This window comes from Sturnus vulgaris, chromosome 24 (genome assembly GCF_052056855.1).
Source record: "Sturnus vulgaris isolate bStuVul1 chromosome 24, bStuVul1.hap1, whole genome shotgun sequence".
Classification (NCBI taxonomy): domain Eukaryota; kingdom Metazoa; phylum Chordata; class Aves; order Passeriformes; family Sturnidae; genus Sturnus; species Sturnus vulgaris.
Window position 1 is genome coordinate 753233 of NC_142266.1, and position 19226 is coordinate 772458.

General features: G+C 43.8%; 1 protein-coding gene across 2 annotated transcripts; it reads right to left on the reverse strand.

Annotated features, from left to right (window-relative positions):
• Positions 1-1974: 1974 nt before the first annotated feature.
• On the reverse strand, positions 1975-18540 carry TRNAU1AP (tRNA selenocysteine 1 associated protein 1). Of its 2 annotated transcripts, XM_014893615.2 has the most exons (10): positions 18369-18509; positions 15530-15606; positions 15314-15411; positions 14482-14581; positions 11929-11981; positions 11180-11311; positions 7998-8117; positions 6403-6565; positions 5485-5518; positions 1975-3367 (listed from the first exon to the last, which is right to left on the reverse strand). In XM_014893615.2, exons 3-10 carry the CDS (start codon positions 15397-15399, stop codon positions 3231-3233), a joined length of 825 nt encoding a protein of 274 aa, XP_014749101.1. In that variant the 5' UTR covers positions 15400-15411; positions 15530-15606; positions 18369-18509; the 3' UTR covers positions 1975-3230. The 2 variants fall into 2 exon arrangements, with proteins under 2 accessions (XP_014749101.1, XP_014749100.1); XM_014893614.2 differs by lacking the exon at positions 15530-15606 and having other exon boundaries at positions 18369-18540.
• Positions 18541-19226: the final 686 nt, after the last annotated feature.

The window sequence follows — 19226 nt, forward strand, 5'->3', positions numbered from 1 at the left end:
ATTGGTTTCATGGTTAAGCAAATCCCAAGTTAAATCCAGAAACAGGTGTATCCAGTATGCTTTACAAGATCACTGAGAGATAGCAAGGCTGGAAGGTAAAAATTCCTCTCAGATCTTGTCTAGCAAAAGCTGAAGATTAACAAGTCAGTAATAAGAAGCCCAGTACAGGAAGATTAGAGTCAAATATTTATCTCTGTTCCTCAAAATGAATTCAGTGAAATTCCTAAGGGCGTTGTGTATGTCTCAGTGTATGGGACATGAAACTGATCCAAGTAACAGCAATTTTCTTTCATGGAAAAAAAATCACTGTCAGCCCCTTGCAGAGCTCTTATCCATACATTTGCTAAAAAAAATGCTTCCAGACTCCTCATCTGAAGCCTCAGAGCTCAGCCTTTGCAAATCACCACTCTGTGCCTGAAAACACCCATGTCCCTTCAGCTCTGCTGAACATTTCCAGTCTGTGTAACTCAAACTGGAATCAGAGTCCCTACACTTTAATGTAAATTGGATGATTGCATCTTCATTAAAGAAGACAGTAAGAATGTTTGAGTTGTTTTTGGAATTTCTATAAATCCTGCCTGCTGAAAGGCAGAGTGTTTCATGATCTCTGTTGCTGATATGGATGCAATTTTCAGGAATTACATAATCCCAGGGAGCTGTGATATCATCTACCTTAGACTTCTTGCCTTTAGCACATAGAGATAAGAGCAGAATTTACCTTACTACATGGCGTCCTTGTCTTTTATCCTGTGTGACACTAAATGGTAATTAATCTGGGCTTTTCCTGTAGCCATCCAAGAGAAACAAAATCCCACATTCTATTTAACTGGAGTTCCAAAAGGCAAACCTTACAAATCCCAGGAGGTGGCTGTTTTGTAGCTCCACATAAAATTCTCTTTAGACACTGCAATAATGGCTGGGAGCTGAAAATGAACATTAAGATGAGTAAGTGATATTAAAAAAACCCGAAACAATGCAGAGATTTAACAGCTCCACAGAACCTTGGCTGAGATCTCCCAAACAACCCCAAAAGCCTGGCTCGTACCTCCAGGGAATGAGGCCCAGAGCCTAACATCAACCTCTCTCCTGAAACGAAAGCTGGAGCTATTTTAAGCTCTGCAGCACCAGTAAACAGGAGTCAGCAGGTCATCTCTGCTGGCCTTTGCACTCCCAAATTATTCCTCACAAGGGTCTGTAAGTGCCCAGCTCTCTCAGGAATTAGGGGTTAGGATGGATTGGATTAATATTTACCATTGTGCTTTCCATCACAAAACAAAAGCAGAGAGCAAAAGGATTTTCTCACAGGATTGCTGTTTGATCCCTGATACCCTGCTCCTCTCTCCTCTAGGGACAGACTTGTATGGAGATAGTTTATCCAGGCATTAGGGAATACTCCACAGACAGCAATGCTGGGCAGATGAGAACAGCCGAATAAATTTATATTGATAAATAAATGTGGCTTCACCCCCTGGAGCAAACCGGGATGGCCACATTGTCAAATTTGTGGGGGTAGGAAAAGGCAACTCCAAAATAGGAGAAGGGCAGGCACACAGAGCAGAACAGTAACAGAATGATTTAGAAAATGTTTTAAATGACCTTCTTTACATCAGTTCTGCAATGCCACTCTGCTGAACTTCCCAAGAATAGGGGGTGTTGTGAGCTGAGCGGCCACATCAGAGGATATAAAGCTCTGCTCTCTTCCAGTTCTGCTGCTTCTGAAACTCCTGGCATGCACAGGGAACATTCCTTTCCTAACATTCAGAGCAGCTGAAGGTGAGACAGCAGCACAGCTAGGGGCACAGCACAAGAAAAATTGACAGCAGGTGAGAATGCAGAAGTCCAGCAGTCCTCCAGCTCCATTCGTTAGGAATAACCTAACTCCAGTCACATCACCATTCCCCCCACATCCCACTTCCAGTTGATAAAAAAAGACCACAGACTAATAGGTCATAATTATGGACACAAACAAAAGTGTAGCAGAAGTAGCTTTATCAAAGTATTTAAATCTTGTGGCAAATCTCTGCATCAACATGGGCAGAGAAGCAATGAAATGCTCTGCAGTAGCAATTTCAGTCACCAAACTATTCCTCGGATAGACATTTATTACAGGTAGTTTCTCTGTTCCTATTTCTCCAAGAGTTTAAGGCACAAAAGCCTGAAAAAGGGCTTATAACATGTATATAAGTGCTATTGTTTTCACTTTCACCTCTAATGCAACATATCAGCTTACATATATTGCTTGTCCATCCAGCTTATACGACATCCAGTAGCAAACCGCTTTCCAGGTTAACAACCATTTGTTGAACAATATATCAATGTAATTGCTCTGACCCGTTTTTGCTGCAAGATCTTCAGTTTCACTCTGACTGGACAGTGGAAGACACTACAAAATCTCAACATCTCAATGAGACCATCAAGGTGTGTCCATAATAAAAACAAATAAAGGCATGATACACAAAATAATATTTAAGTACGGTTGCTGGAAAAAGTGTTTTAAGCTGCTGGTTGATGGGGAATTATTTCCTCATACACAGGTGGAGAAGAAGGCCAAGCGTACAAGAGATCACCAGGTAAAAGGCATCAATCTGTAGCTTTATAACACTCCTTTCTATCTTTGCTCTCCAAAGCGCTCTTTGGGTTGATTGCTTTAGAACTTGCAAACTCAAGATCACAGCCTAAGTAAACCACAATATAAGCTTTCATCCCGTGCTCAAATTACAGCAACCTTACCCAGTCACTGGAAAGATTTTGAGATATTTTAGTGGTGTCCAACAATGATCTTTTTTGAAATAACACATTCATGAGCGTTGAGTCAAATAACTTAAAACAGTTGAATGGGCAGCAAAACAGAAAGATGGGCAGGAACCAAAATGCAAAGGGTCATTTTACTTAAAAGACCAACTTTTTTATTGTACGATGGAGTAGAGTCTCTCCCCTGTGCCATCTTGTTGAAAGTTTATAAATTACAATTCCCAGTAAGTATTAAGAGTTCATTTCAAGACAAAAAGAATAAAACCATCGCAGTTCTAATTTTCATCATGAATGAAAGTTACCATGATGCTCCTACAATACTTGTTCTCTACAGGAAAGGCCACAGTCCTCCTGTACTCCGAGTACCAAACCTGGGTGGGGAAAGAGCCACCCCTCACTACTGCAGAATCCAAGGGCAGCAGAACAGTCTGGAGTGCACTGGCAGGATGTCTCACAGACACAATGCCTCAGCAACGAGGCTATAACACAGCTGGGATCTCTGACGAGACAGTGTCCAAAGGCTGCCAATGACAGTCCATCAAGGCATCATAGAGCTCTTCACTCTGTTCCATAAACTGCTTGTTTGCTTCATGCACATCTAACTGAGGCGTGGGATCTATAGGAGGAAAGACACAAATAGGTCACACATCAAAGGTGTTCAGAAAAAAAACACCCTGTAAACAAGTTGGTATATTAAAACAAACAGTATCTCCAGGGCAGCTGTCAGAGGATAGTGCCAGAGTCTGTTCAGTGGTGCCCACTGACAGGACAAAGAGCAACCACCTCAAAATGAACAAGAAGTTCTTTCCATGGAGGGCGGCAAAGCACTGGAACAGCTGCCCAGGGAGTCTCCCTCTCCAAACCCACCTGGATGTGTTTCTGTGTCCCATACTATAGGTAAGCCTGCATTAGCAGGGGATTTGACTGGATGATCCCCAGAGGTCCTTCCAACCCCAAGTATTCTGTGATTCTGTGAATCACCAAACATTCCCAGCACTTGCCCAGTCACAAACCTGATCAGATCAGCCTGACTCAATCTCTCTGCAATGGGATAAGGAATAACTATATCCAAACACACTCCTTTTTACAGCGGTGACTGCCCCACAGGAGAGCCAGTGGAGGGAACACCATGTGCACCTCACAGCCCAGTACAGCCACCTGCACTGCCAGAAGGGGCTCACCCTGATGGAAAGGGCAGGAGCAGAGGCAGAGGCCACCTGTTCCCTTCTGCTCCCTCCACTGTGAGGTCACAAATAATGGATGGGAGCATCCTGTGCTGCTGCAAGCAGTCACCAGTGCTCGTCTGCCAATGCCTCCAGCAGCTCAAGGCTGGAGTCACAGTTAGGAATGAAGAGAGTGCCAGTGGCACCACAGCATTAGATGTGCGTGTAGCCCTATTTTATATGTGGATGAAATGTTTGGAAGGCATTTTGGAGCTGGACAACAAGCCAGCTGGTCCAATCCTGCTGCTCCCAATGTACTGTGATGGACTCCCCAAACCCCTGTAGGGTGTAAAGTTCACCTGACAACACCGGCAACCCAAAGCTCAGGTTATCAGAGTAGCATAATCACAAAGATCAGTGAATGACTCTCAGTACAAAGCTGAATGAATGGAAAGACTCTAAAACACATCAGGAATGAAATGTTTGTAAACATGTGACTTCCCTGTGAGAGAGGCTGCCCAGAGCAGCTGTGGCTGCCCCATTAAGTGTCCAAGGCCAGGTTGGACAAGGCTTGGAGCAGCCTGGTCTAGTGGAAGGTGTTCTGGCCCATGACAGCAGGTAGATAAAGATGGCTTTTGAAGCTCCTTCCCACCCAAACCATTCCAGGATTCTATGTTTGGTTTTAGCTACATCATGCTGTAACACATTACAGGAAAAGAGATTTAAGGAAAAGGAATGATATAGTGTCAATACATTAATTCAGTTTCCTACAAATGTAGGAACCTTTCATATAATCAACCAGAAAAAGAGATATCCAGAGATATCCCAAGTCTAGTCCTGGTATGTTTGGTTCAGCAAAAGGAAAGCTCTCCTGGAATGCTTTTAAGAGCCATTAAGAGCTTCCACACACATCATCAATCATACCTGTGGAACCTGTAGATCTGTTATCATGTAATTTTTAATTTATTTTTTTAAGATAAGAGTTAGATACACTGCATAGTGCATATTCCACTGAAGACAGAAATCTGGAACAGCTGGCATAAAATGGTAGTTTCTTGCATCAATAAATGAAAGCTACTTTTACAGGTATCTAAAACCCCGATCTGGTTTAATGACCCATTTCAAGCAACAACTGCTTGAAATATTTTATCAGTGTGGTAACTATTATTGTTCTCTTTTACCTTTAAACTAAAAGCACAATGAAGTATTCTGGGCTCTAAATGACAAGATTTCATATAAAACCAGAATATCTATTTTTTTCTTGGTAGCATATCAGAAAAAAACAACCCAAACTAGTAAAAAAACCGATAAAAATCTCAGTACTATGTGAGATTAAAATCTCAGGGCTGGGGAAGTCAAACAGTTTTAGTTCTCACCAGGTTCAGATTAGGAACAGCAATAGTAGAACCAGGATGTAACTGTTCTAGGTGATAGTGACCCACGAATTTTCTCAGATTTACTCAAAGATAAAGATATATTATAAATTGAAATTAGGGCCAATCTGAGAAAGTCTATCTCTAACCAGTGCAGAACATACAGACAACTTTAATACAGAATTTGAGAAACATACCTTCCAATGCATCCTCACCAACTTCTTCATACATCTGTAAGGAAAAATAAACCCCTTAGGACAGTAGATAATTACCTTTTCTTTTGCAAGCACCACTTGTTGATTAGTACTGTCAGAGACTGACTTTTATACTGGAGTTACTACAACAGAATTCTTCACACATAAGCCTGTGTTCCATTCCCAACACTCCATGGACAAGATCCTACACTAAAATTGAAATATCAGTGTTGAAGTGGGGTGACTGTTCTGATGTGTTCTATCCTTTATAACAAAGTTTATGAAGGATCCCAAAGGCACTCTGAGCAGTGCCTGTACCAAAAGAACTCTTCTACCATGACAACTGTATTAAGAGACTTTTTGTGTCCTCCAGACCGTTTTTTACCTCAGCAATACCTCCATAAAGTAACAGGACACACCAGGGGCTAAACACTAAATAGTAGCTATATTAAGGCTCCATTATTAAGAAGTCTATACTAATATCTCTTGCTGTGTTCAGTCTGGAGCAGAGCAGACTGAGGGCAGAGCTCATTAGGGTCTGCAGCTCCTCCTGAGGGACAGCTCTGCCCCTTGCTCTCCATGACCAGGGAGACCCAGGACCTGAGGGAACGGCTGGAGCTGTGTCAGGGGAGGGTCAGGCTGGATATCAGGAAAAGATTCTTCCTCCAGAGGGTGCTTGGGCACCCAACAGGCTCCTCAGGGAATGGTCATGGCTTCAAGGCTGCCTCAACTCCGGGAGCATTTGAACAATGCTCTCAGGCATAGAGTGGGATTGTTGGGGTGTCCTGGGCAGGGCCAGGAGCTGGACTCAATGGTTCCTGTGGGTCCCTTCCAGCTCAAGACATTCTGTGATTCTCAGAGCAGAAGACAGATGTTCCCATCCCACCTTTCAAGCTATGTGGTGTTTCTGTGCTGCCCTACCTGCATGGTGCTCTGCGTGTAGCCATACTGGGGGTAGCTGTAGCTGTAACTGCCCGTGTTCTGATCGTACCCCCACTGAGCGTAGTAGCTGTGATACTGTTGGTAATACTGGTTGTAATTATAGTTGTACATCTGATTGTACTCCATTGGTTTCACACGATTACTTCAAAAAATAAAGCAGGAGTAAGTTGCAATAAAATAGTGCAGAACAAGTATGAAAAAAGCAGTGAAATAGCTTAAGATACAATGTGGTAAAGAGACAAGGCTTTGTCTAACATGCAAATTTCAATCTTTAAAATATATTCACTATTTACTGTAGCAATATTTATCATTTGCATACATTTGCATAAATAAATAAGTGGTTTAAATTTAATACCCTTCCCTGAATTCATATTCCTCTTCATAAATAAACATTGCTTTCATTCTTTATGGGCTAATTGGGTATCACTTCCTGGCTTTGGGAAGGGAAGAGTTCAGGACTATGAGCTTCAGTTTAGAACAATCCTGAACTACAATCCAGATATTGGAGTCCCTTTTTCATTCTGATAAAGAGGATGAAGTTACGTGATCTACAGCTTTCTGAGAGAAGGTACTGAGTCTTGCTTTACATGAAGAGTCAAAGACTTAAAGCCTTGCAAAAAACCTCGAGTTTTCTTTTGTAAGAATGGAAAAAACTCTCCCTTCTGCCATTGTCATACAGAAACCCAAGCAAGGACTCATCCCCTTTCTCTCTGAACTGGGTAGTCTTCAATGCATAGACTTGAAAAAGTTCATGAAATGAGAACTACTACTAGTAATCAAAAAATAAACTTAAATACCTTGAGAACTGACTAAAATTCCTATTCCTTGCCATAAAATGGCAGCATTCCCAAAGAACTAGGATTCCACCTAACTATCAAGATTTGAAATAATGAGATGATTATTATTGTTTGGAGATGAAAATATGTCACACATAAAGCTATTTCTACTAATGGTGAAATTAGTGAGAAGTAGGAAGAAGGAAACATCTATCTTCTCACCACGATGCACCCATTTTTTCTGCTTTTCTCTTCCTTTCCCCCCCAAGACTTATGAGGTCACTGCAAATCTAAATATTATTCAAATAGGGAGCAATTACTATGATTCATATTACCCTAGTGCTACGAGCCCCAAGTCAGACCAGGATCTCATTGTATCAGGTTCTGAACAAACACAGAAAAAAAAGTTAATCCCTGCCCAAAAGTCTTATATGTAGTACACATCATAATAGAATAAGCAAGGTAGTTGAGCTTTGCTATCCAGACATCATTAAGCAGATTTAAACTATTTCAATTTAATGCAAAGGAACATACACTTAAAAACAATCATATTTAACTACAGTGTGCGTGCATGTATATGGATTTAATAATGTACACAATCCCAAACAGTGTCAAATGCTTAGTCTTGAGTTAATATTGTGATTTCTTTGAACTCCTGGGCATTCTGATACTCCCCATATTCATGGGTATTTCTTCATTCTTTCATGGGGACATCAAGGACATGTACCCAAAGCACTAAAAGGCATTTAAAACCAGATGTGTTTTTTCTTATAAATGTCTGGCTGTTCTTCTACTCACGCTTTTGGTATAGCCACACTCAAGCGTACAGGTTTAGAGCCCAATCCCACAGCTCCCTGACACTCTGTCAGTGCTCTCTTCTGTTCCAGTTCATCTGTGAATTTCACGAACCCATAACCTCTGCAGAGACACAGAATAATCTCACATAAAACTAACCCCAAAGAGCCATGCCATGTTATAAAAATTAGTTACAGTGAAGTTTGAATTGATTTGGGAAACACAGTGAACGAAATGTTCATTAGGGTTGTTGTCCCTGCTTTTGGGAGAGATGAAATTACTCTGCCTTCCAGTTGCTTTTCCAGCGTGCCTAAAGCCACACATCCAAGCTCTGGCAGTACTTTCAAGGGCTTGTCAATGTAAAGTAGTTCTTGTGCCAGTGGATTCCAGGGAACTGGAAGTGAGCTGACACAAGCCATGTTGAAATATGTGAACTGAAACGTAGTAAAGCCCCAAATCTCTGCTGTGAGGATACTGACAATCTCAAGAGTTGCAAGTCAGCACAGGATTGACAAGACAGACTCTGCTTTTATCCAAAACTGCCCCACTGTGAAGGAAAACACTACTTTTCCCTGAGGTCAATGAGATATGCTGTTCAATCAAGTTCGCTTTTCAACTAGAATATATTCAAATGGGCTTTCTGCCATTCCCAACAACAGCATTCCCAACAGTGGGCCTGAACATGAGTTCCTAACATCAAGTAGCTAAAATCTGCTCTGAGAGCACAGCTAGAACAGGGACAGCACATCCAGAACACCTGCACCCTGCAACAACTCTTCACTGTGGTATGGCAACACTGCATGTCAGCCAGACAGAAAATTCCAACTCCCTCCAACTCAACAATCCTTTTGCGTGGGATTTTGATGCTGTAATGAGTCAGAAGCAATGCAACAGCATCCAAGAGGGCAGTGCCAGGATCTCATCATGGGATGGGCTGCCTCACGCAGCAGAAAGATCAAAGACTTAGGTGTGGGAGGGTAAGAGGAATCCATCTAAGCAAAGGAAGAAGTTTGGGAGGGAAGGGTTCGTCTACCTGGGGAAAAGAACGAGCCGTAAGCAAGGGTGTAAATTTACAGTGCATTATTTATTCTGTGGGAACTGCTAAACACCAAGTAATGTGCTATTTTGAAAGTGGTATCACCTGCTATTCATGGGAGGTCCCCACTGGCAGCTATTTCAGAGCAGTTCATGCCCCAGAAAATGCACTACCTTGCACAGCAAGCTCCACACACAAGTTCAAATATCTTATTTTTATAGAGATATGGACGTATCCTCCTCACAAAAAGATCAGATCAAAGCTTAGGCTTATCTACATACAAACTAGATTATTGAGCACAAGGAAAATTCTACACAGATCCACATTCATTTAACTTGCCCTCTGCCAAAGGACTATGGCAAATTAATCCAGTGCAAGTCAACTTCTAAGTCAGTTTATGGTGTTCACACACAAGCTCAACTAAGTTTCTAAGCTGCTAAAAGACTCCTGCAGATTTTCAGATGGGACCAGGACTATGTAAGAGAAACTGGGAAGACTGGCAGCTCCAAAACAGTGACAGATAGAGATGGATGCAGTGTACAGGAATAGATGCTGGGTGCCGCAAGGGAGACAGTGATTCTTCCAAGTCTTTCCACACCAATGGCTAAACCATTGGTGTGGAAAGAAATAATTTCTTCCTGGCCAGGACCTCCCTCCAGACCTTCTGTCCTGCCCCTGAAGTTTGGAAAAGCCCCAGCACCTGCACTCTCAGCAGAAAGCAGAGACGCAGGCACAGCACCATGCTCCAAGCTCCTCTCCTGTCTGGACAAGAGGTGATGGGAGGAGGCCTTCCTGATCCACCAGCCCTGGCCGGAAGGGCCAGGCCTTCACTGGACATGTCCACAAGCTCCAAGCTCCTCTCTCACATCACACTAACAACTGCAGTTGTCTCAGCTTTGAGCAATTGCACAAGTCCCAACAAAGCCCCTGGCACCAACAGTCTGGCACTGCCAGGGGAGACAGCTTTGCTCTTCCCTGAAACAGGACTCGAAGGCCATGCTCCTTCCCCACTTCCCAAGCTATCACAGATTCCCTTTCCTTGAGGTCTGCACCTGTGCACAGTTCCCAAAACCACACTAATAGTCCAACCTGCAGCACCAACACCTGTTCTATAGACAGAGACTGAAGAAGGTGCAGCACAATGAGAACTATGGGGTTTACACTGAGAAGGATCAGAAGGCACGCAGAGCCCAGCCCAGCAGTGTCAGTCCCAGGTGAGATGGCAATGACAGCAGGAGGACTCAACAGCCAAGGAGACTGAGTAGCTCTGCAAGAGGTTCAGGTTGCACATGAAGAGGAACTTCATGACTGAGGAGGAGTGCAGCTCTGGAACAGGTTGTCCAGACAGACTGAATTATCTCCATCCTGGGACTTTTTCCAGGCCACACAACTAATGGATGTTATGATCTAGTGCTGGCTGCAGTCCTGTTAGGAGCTGGAGACCAGAGACTTTCAGAGATTCCTTTAAACCAGCCTGTCTAAGACTGAGAAACTGCATATGAGAAGGTGGGGGAAACTACAGCCATAGCCTGTATCTTATCCCAACATTCTCACATATATTATACCGGAAAATTGAGCTTCACTGAAGCCATGCTCTGCTTTGAAAACAAGAATGCTCACCAACTGCTCCCTCCTCTGGAAAATACAATTTAATTTTGTGCTATTCAGAAAATGTTTTCAATACATTAAGAAATCCAACTTTTTGATACCTGTTTTCGGCAAGACATTTTCAGGAAAGACAAACTAGGCAGCTACTGAGAACCTGACAGTGAATCACAGCTTTGTGTGCCCTACCCTGTTTGAAAAAAAAACCCATACAGTTCTCACAGGAATATACACACAATAGCCTAAAGTTTGTAAAGCACAATTCCACCCAAGAGTCCAGGAAGAGAATGTTTCAAAATTACTTAAGACACTTTTTAGCATTTTAAGAAGTGCAGTAACACACAAAGGACCTCACACTGACAGAGGAGTGACAATACCCTGGTGACTATCAAAACTTAAGCAAACTGCAGATTGAATGGCCAAGAACACTATATTTCAAGATTACTAAAATCTAAGTCAAAAGGATTTCTTTTCCCCTTGCTGCATTCTATCTTTCCTGTTGCAACATGTGAGTGAAAAAAAAAGTGAATAAAAGACAACTTACTTGGATACTCCTGCCTGGTCCAAAACAACTTTTCCACCTCTACACGATGGATAAACTTTAACAAAAAATTCATATAACATCCCATCATCTACGTCAGGAGTCAGGTCTCCCACAAAAAGGGAATATTCTGGGCTAAAAAATAAAAAGAAAATTTCTTAAATACAATCATACAAAAAAAATAAAAGGAAGGGATATGCTGAGTGACAGTTACCATTTATCCTAAATATTTGAACTCAGAGACGAGTGATATTAAAAGACCATTTGATAGAGACTTTAAAGTATCACCAGTTAGGCTGCTTAATCAAAATTTTTATTGACACTGCTTTTTCAACTTAATTCAAGCAGCACAACAAACCAACTTAATACTGGTTTTTATTGAAAAAGATTATTTCAGTGCTTATTACTTAAATGATATCTCTGATTTCTAAAACAGCAAGAAAGTAATATCTCATTTATAGATAAGCTATTTTGAATACATAGGTCTTAAATCGTAATACATAGATATTAAATTACAATATATGAATTAGATACCTTGTTGCTACAAAGTTTAAATACCTTAAAGGGCATTGGATAAATCTGCTGTGCCCCATACAGGGCAAAGCACAAAACTGGCAGTTTAATTTCTCCTCCCTCTACTAAAGACTGACAGTGATGTCCTTTGTGTTTACATATTTTGAATACTTTTTGCAAGACAATTAATAAAGAAACATTAAGCAGGGAAAATTAATATTTAAATATTGAACACTTACCTGTTATCAGGCTGTTTTCCATATGTTGCATAATTCAATTTAAATCGCTTCGCCTAAAACAAGGCAAAAATGAATCCATACATTCAAAGGTTGTCATGTGAATTCAAGCAATTAGGGAAAAATACAATAAGCTGATTTAATATAACTTTCTTAATGCTGACACATGTTCACTGCCTTCAGGCTAGCCATTTATGGTACAAACACATTTTTATTTAGTGTCAATACAGATATAATATTGAAAATCAAAACCTGAACAGAGGTAGTAAAAACAAATACCAAATTTCTTCCAATTTTAAGGTCTTAAAATGAAATGACAGCACCACTACTGGACTTTGTGATTTAACACAAACATTAACAGACCAGAATCCACCACTCTGGAAAACAGAATCAACCTGATTCTGGAAGTGTGGCTAAATACTTTGCTCTGGACATTTAGTAAGATACAAAATTTAAGGGTTTTGAAAGAACTACATTGGACAGTGAAGGCCTCCTTAAATTTTGCATCAGAATTTATTTTTGAAACAAGTTTCCCAGCAGCCCAGATTTGTGCCCTCTGGCACATCTGGAACTCTCTGTCCCTAGTCTACCAGACTTCAGCAACTTGTACCCAACTTACATGTAAGTTTAGACCAAGATCTAAGGAGACCAAGATCTTTGGATCAGCTCTTAGAGATCAGGGGCTAATCTCAGCGTCAGAAAGCAGGATTTCAGATCACAATCAGAAATGCCCTAGAGATCAGGGTATTCACTTGTTCAGTACAATGAAGAGCCTAGTGTATTCCTGGACCTGGTATGATGGATTTCCTTCCCTCAAAGATAGGTAAATAATTCTTGGGAAATAGAGCACAGACTTAACTCTAGGCTATAATCCTGTTGCTTGCATGCTTGCATTCTCTGCAACACAGTACTACACAACTTTCTGTGGATCATTTACAAGCTAACACAAAATTTAGATTCCACTTTGAAGCTTAGATAACTTTTTTTTGGATCTCGCTCTTCACTGCAATATTCTGGGTTTAAAATCAACAAGACACCTGAGAATACTTCCACTCAGATGGGAACTGGGAACACCAATGCTTGGAAAAGAGAGACAGCACCAGCACCATCGCTCTCTGTTATTCCTTTGGCTGATTCCATATTTAAAAATAAATAAAAGCATGAGCCACACTCAAGTTTTCTGTAAACAAAAGTCTCTAAACGCAAAGGATGAGCTGGGCAGTTGCCTGCTGAGTGCACTGATTTGGGCTACTTTGGATCTCTGCCTGACAGATGTAATTCTCTCTGTGTGTTAAATCATCGCTCCACATAGCACTGTGTTTTGAACAAAACTGAAGAAAGATGGGTATTCCCCAAACCAAATTTCCATTATTATCTTACTCCTTGCAAGAGCTGCTCTCTTTGTCTCTCCAGGGACTACAGAAGGCATCCAGGATGATCAGCTTGCCTTAACCATGAGCAAACATGTGAAACAGATATCTCCAGGCCTCTCATCGACTCCTTTTAACAGGGCAAGTCACCCTCTCAGGAACGTTGACTGAATAGTTCAATCTGAACTTCCTGGTTTCCTACTCTAGGTATTAACTGCTCTAAAATAGGAATTCATTTACTTTGTATATCACACCATAACTGAGGTGATTCTAGAGCTGCTTTATGAATCAGTCACCCCAGCTACTGCAGCCAACTCCTGTGGGTACAACAGACAGCTGTGTCAGCCGTCCCATTTTAATCTACGACATATTCGAGTCAACATCCTAAAATTAGCCTCTCTGACTATTCCTCCTCTTCTTCCTAACTACCCAGCTTTTATGTAGAGGAGACATTAGTTATGCATGGCAATTATTCAGTACTCTGGCTCCTTCTCCACTGTAAAGAGCTTTGAGTAACTTCTGTTCGCTAAGGGCCAAGACAATGTAAAATTAAAAGTCATATTTCTCTTGCAAATCAATGTTACTCAAAACACAGTGTGAACTTGCAACTTCGTCTTGTACACATGTAACAACACACAGGTAAATTCTCAGGTTGCCTCATCCCTGAAAGTGTTCAAAGCCTGGTTGGATGGGGGGGGTCTTAAAGCAACCTGGCCTAGTGGAAGGTGTCCCTGCCCACGGTAGGGGGATGAAATATAATAACCTCTAAGGTCTCTTCCAACCCAAACCACTCTGTGACTCCATGATTATACAAAAGGAGAGAGATGGAAGAATTGTGACAGACATACACTATACTCAGTTCTAATGTCTTCCTTGTTCTTCTCAGGTTTCTGATTAGTCCAACTTTGGTACCAGCAGAAATGCTCAGATATAAAAAAACCCTACACCCCACAACACTTCTACACATGGATTTCATGTAGACAGTCACAAAGAAATCAGTGGTTTTTCTCAACAATTTTCTGAGCAAGAACATTAACAATTTTATAGTCATAACTTCAGTTCTAAAGCAAAGGAGAATCCCAGTTTGCTAACTATTGAATTTGTCTGTAATAATTAAAAATACAAATTCTACACTATCTGTCCCTTCCAAGTTTTGTTTTTCAGCAGGCTGATACCATTTACTTACTGGTGTAGCACCAGGAAGTGGTTTTCCATTGATTTTGTGTAAACACTTCTCTGCAGTAGCTAGATCTGCAAATTCTACAAAGCAATATCCTGCTGGAATTCTGAACATACAATACAGAAGACAAGAGACAAAGGTTATAAATTCAAAACGCATTTGAGAAAGAAAGTTGTATTTTAGATAACTGGTAGGAAATCTGCTATAGTTGCAATACATAGAACAGTTTCTTTTTCAAGTATAAACATTAGCTACCAAAGAGAAGCTGGATCTCGAGGGATAGCCCCTACTTACCATAGGTCAGGTCACATTGAAACACATAGAAAACAGTTTAGCTTACAGTTTACTTCCTATTTTCATTGACCATCAATTTGCCTGCTGAAGTTTAAACTACTGAAAACTGAAATTACAACACTTAAGAAGAAGAAACTACTTTAAGAAAGAAACTACTTTATTCTGCATAAATCACTCACTTAATTTCAAATGAACTCTAAAGATTCTCTTATTGCTCTGAGTCAGACTTCCCACCTCTGTCAGCATCACACAGCTGCACTACAGACTAGTCACCAAAGCCTGGGGAGGTGTAATTCCCAGAGGGATGGAACGAGATACATATACTGCTCTGACTGAGTGCTGGAGCACTGCAGGATGAGGGCTAAACCTTGTTTGCTGAGGGGAGCCTGAAGAGCCAGCAGTGCCCTCTCCATTGCTCTCATCAATACTCCCATATTGGTGGCAGCAATGGTGAGAAACTCAAAGGAAAAATTCACTCTGATAAGGAAGGACCACAGTGACACTTCAGTCCAAATGCACTCAGAGAAGAAACAGAAACAGTTACCCTGTCAACCTGTTTCGAATGATTTTTACACTCAGTACAAGCTCTCCCATGGTGGCAAAGGCTCTTGAAACAAAGTTTTCATCCATATAGGGCTCCAGCTACAAAAGCAAAAAAAAAAAAAACCAAGTTATATCAGGGCATCTACAAAAAGGAGAACATATGTGTCAATGTCCCTCTAAGCAGTTAAAACATTATTGAGAAGGATTTTACCCTTACACTTCAAAAAGAAGACTCATTTAAGAGGGTCGATGCCACTCAAAACCAGCAGGCATGCATGAACCAGGCTCAACAGTCTGCAAAGTGGAACCCAAGAGACAGCATGAATTTCAGAGAACAGGGAGCTTCACAGAAGGACAAAAGCCACTCAGAAATACACAGCAATAAACTGAGCATTTGCTACAGGGAGCAGGGGAGAAGACGGCAGGCTCCTTCTCCAGATGCAAGTGAAGGCTGGGCCAGCGCTGTGGGTACACAAGTGTGGCACGACCCCGGGTGGCATGTGGCAGGTGACACTGCCCCGTGGAGCTGCAGTAGGGGTCTGCAGAGCGGTGTCTGCTTGCACAACCCCGGAGATAATAGGCCAGCACTGGGGGGAAGCCCTGGAATCACATCCCACAACAGCTCTATGCTTTGTCCTGCCCATGGGAGCACTGATCATGTTCATGTCACAGGGGAGGATGGCACTGTGCAGGTAAGAGTGTATGTGAACATGCTGGAAAGAATGTATCTGCGTGGTGTAAGGGACTGACAAGTAGGAAATGGTGCTGGAATTTGGATCAAATATACTAAGAAGAGCCTGAGTGAACAGGGCACCTCTGTGTACAACAGAAACTGGAGGAGGGAACTAACCAATATCAAAATGGGGAGTAGCATGTGTGACAGGAGCTGAAAAATATATGTACAAAATATATATTGCTCCATGTATTTACCTGGTTAAGACAGGTGGCTCATGATAACCTACAGCCCTCAAGTATTTGTGTGTCTGTCAGGTACCGCGTGGCTCCACCACTTGTGTGTGTGACAGAATGTGCAGTATGTGAAAGAAGGTGACCGTACTGCATTTGCAGGTGTAAAGGCAGCAGATGCCCTGTGGAGGTGAGTGTGAAGCAGAACAGACTTGCCCCAGGAGCAGAGGCAGCTCCACTCTGCACAGACGTGCCATGATCCTGTGGGTGTGTGTGTGTACAGGAAAGCTGGATTTGTATAGACAACCAGTTGCGTGGAAATGTCCGTGTGGCTCAAAAGGCCATGGCCTACTTGTGAAAAATAGTGATGAAAAAGAAGATGGGCTTTATGGTAGAGAGGTGGCAGATAACCCTCTGCGTGGGGAAAAGGGAGAACAGGCTCCACGGAGTCTGTGCACGAGCAGAAGCGGTAGAGGACTCCCTGATACTGTGGCAAACTGAGTGTGCTGAGTGTGTGTGTGGGAGAGAAGTACCCAGTGGGATTCTCAGGGATGTGTTGGGCTGTGTGTACACACACACGTGAGAGATGAGGAACACCACATGCAAGCAGGACTGTGCTGGTGTGAGCTGCAAGAAAGGGGCTGAAGGAAAATTGTGTGTCCAAGAAACAGGTGGCAGGGAAGTTGTGATATGCTAGTGTGACTGTACATGCATAATGGAGTGCACACAGGTGTGTACAAATGTGTGAAAGACAGCAAAGACACTACAGACAGCAGTGGAACTGCATTTGTGTGTCACAGTGTACCACAGTGGCAGCAATGCAGGCCCATAACACACTGAGTACACACACACATGCAGTCTGGCTAGGTGGCAGAGCATTACAACATGCTGGGGTGAGTACACGTGTGCGAAAGTGTGTGCTCAGCAGCGAGTGCTGAAGGACACAGGGGCACAAGAGTGAGGGTGTGTGAAGGGCACACAAGGGACACTGTGGGCTGTGCATCACTGTGAGTGTGCCCACAGTGTGCATGTGAGCGGGCAGCAAGATACCCTTGGGTGAAAAAGCACCTGTGCTTCACAAAGGTGCTCTTCCTGCCAGCTACACACACAGGCAAGAATGAGGGACCTAGCAGGGTGTGTAAGTGCTTGTGAATGTGTGTGCATGTAGGAGAGTCAAAATCCCTATGAACGTGTAAATGTAGTGGGCAGGTTGTAAGGGATAATCTTGGAGACGTGCATACAAATGTGAGTGCCTACAAGTGTGAGCACAATTAGCAGCACAACCATGAGTGTATGTAAATGCCCTGCACAATATGAGCATGTAAGTTCCTATAGCAGCTGAGCAGGTAAAACAGTAGATAAATCCTCAAAGCAAGCAACTGTACACACTGTGTGTATCGGAGCATGTAAGTGCCTCTTAAGAGTATGAAAGTGTGAGACTTGTTGGTGCCCATGCATGTGTCCACCCCCCAGGGACACTGATTTAAGTGTGGCTGTGACCTGGCTGCAGGCAGAAAATGAGGGTCACTCTGGCATGTACGTATGTGTGTGTGTGTGTGTGTGTGTGTGTGAGTGTAACTGCTCACAGATGTCAGGCTGGGGTTTATGTCTGAGTGTGTGTGTGTCAGCCTGTGTAAGCACGTGAACATGCACACGAGTGTACGAGGTGAGTGTCACTTGGGGAGTTTAGGTGTGTCTGAATGTGTGAGGGGCTGTGGGGCTGTGTCAGTGTGGGGGTGTCCATGGTGTGAGGGAGTCAGTCAGTCAGAGAGAGGGTCAGCTGCTGTCAGGTGTGAGTTAGAGTGAGGGTGTTAGAACTGTGAGGATGTCAGTCTGCCGGTTGTGTGTGGGTGTCAGAGTGAGAGTGTCAGTCAGTCAGTCAGTCAGACTGAGGCTGTCAGTTGCTGTAAGGGTGTCAGACAGTCAGTGTGAGGGTCCCGGAGTGAGGGCATCAATTGGTGTGAGTGTCAGTGTGAGGGTGTCAGTCGGTCGGTGGGAGGGTGTAAGTCAGTTACTGTGCGGGTGCCGGTCAGTGACGCTATCAGCTGGTCAGTGCTTCCCGCTCCCCCCCCCGGCCCGGCTGCTTCCCCCCATAGCCCCGCCGCCCCCGCCCCCCTCACAAAGCCGCGCGGTCCCGGCCGGACACTCACGTCCCCCATCCACAGGCTGGCGGCCATGCTGCTCCCGCAGGCCCCGCGGCGGGTTCAGCGGGGCCGCACGTTCCACCTCCCGGTCCGGTCCGGTCCGGTCCGGTCCGGCCCGGCCCGGCCCGGCCCGGCACCGCCACCGCCGCCGCCACCGCCCCTCCCTCCGTCCCTCCCCCGGTGCCCCGGTCCCTCGGTCCCTCCCCCGGTCCCTCCCACCGCCGCCCGGGCCGACCCCGCCGCCTCCTCCGCGGCCCCAGCGGGCGGAGAGAGCGGCGCCCTCCCCACCGCAGCGCCCCTGGCGGCAGGAGGAGCTACAGCCGCAGGACGGAGCCGGGAGCGGGCGGGGGTTTAGGGCAGCTTGGGACGGGCTTGAGGCAACTACGGCTACCTGGGAGCAGTTTGTAGTGAAGGGAGGACCGATCTCTTCTACAGTGCCTGCAGTGAGAGGGCAAGAGAAAATGGCCTTAAGCTGAGGCAGGAAATTCAGATATTAGGAAAAAAAATCATAGAATATGCTGAGTTGAGAGGATCCACAGGGATCAGCGAGACCAACTCTTAGCCCTACACAGGACATTCGCAGAATCCCATCCTGTGCTTGAGAGCATTGTCCAAATGCTCCTGGAGCTCTGGCAGCCTTGAGGTTATGGCCATTCCCTGGAGAGCCTGCTCAGTGTCCCAGCACCCTCTTGGGGAAGAACCTTTTCCTGATAATCCAGCCTAACCCTCCCCTGACGCAGCTCCATGCTGTGACAAGCACTTTGGTCATCTCTTCAAGGCACCACTGTTGTCAGAGCTGGCACAGGGTTTACAAAGCTGGACGGCTTTCGACAATGTTGAAAGGCCAAAGACTTGATGTGGGGG

What these genes read in the sequence shown, in the direction of transcription:
- TRNAU1AP (XM_014893614.2), bottom strand. Translation starts at nt 18,395, where the DNA reads ATGGCCGCCAGCCTGTGGATGGGGGAC. An exon ending in CCAGCCTGTGGATGGGGGAC is followed by an intron (nt 15,412 to 18,368) that starts GTGAGTGTCCGG and finishes TTGCTTTTGTAG; the next exon opens with CTGGAGCCCTATATGGATGA. An exon ending in AGTGTGGCTATACCAAAAGC is followed by an intron (nt 6,566 to 7,997) that starts GTGAGTAGAAGA and finishes TATTTTTTGAAG; the next exon opens with TAATCGTGTGAAACCAATGG.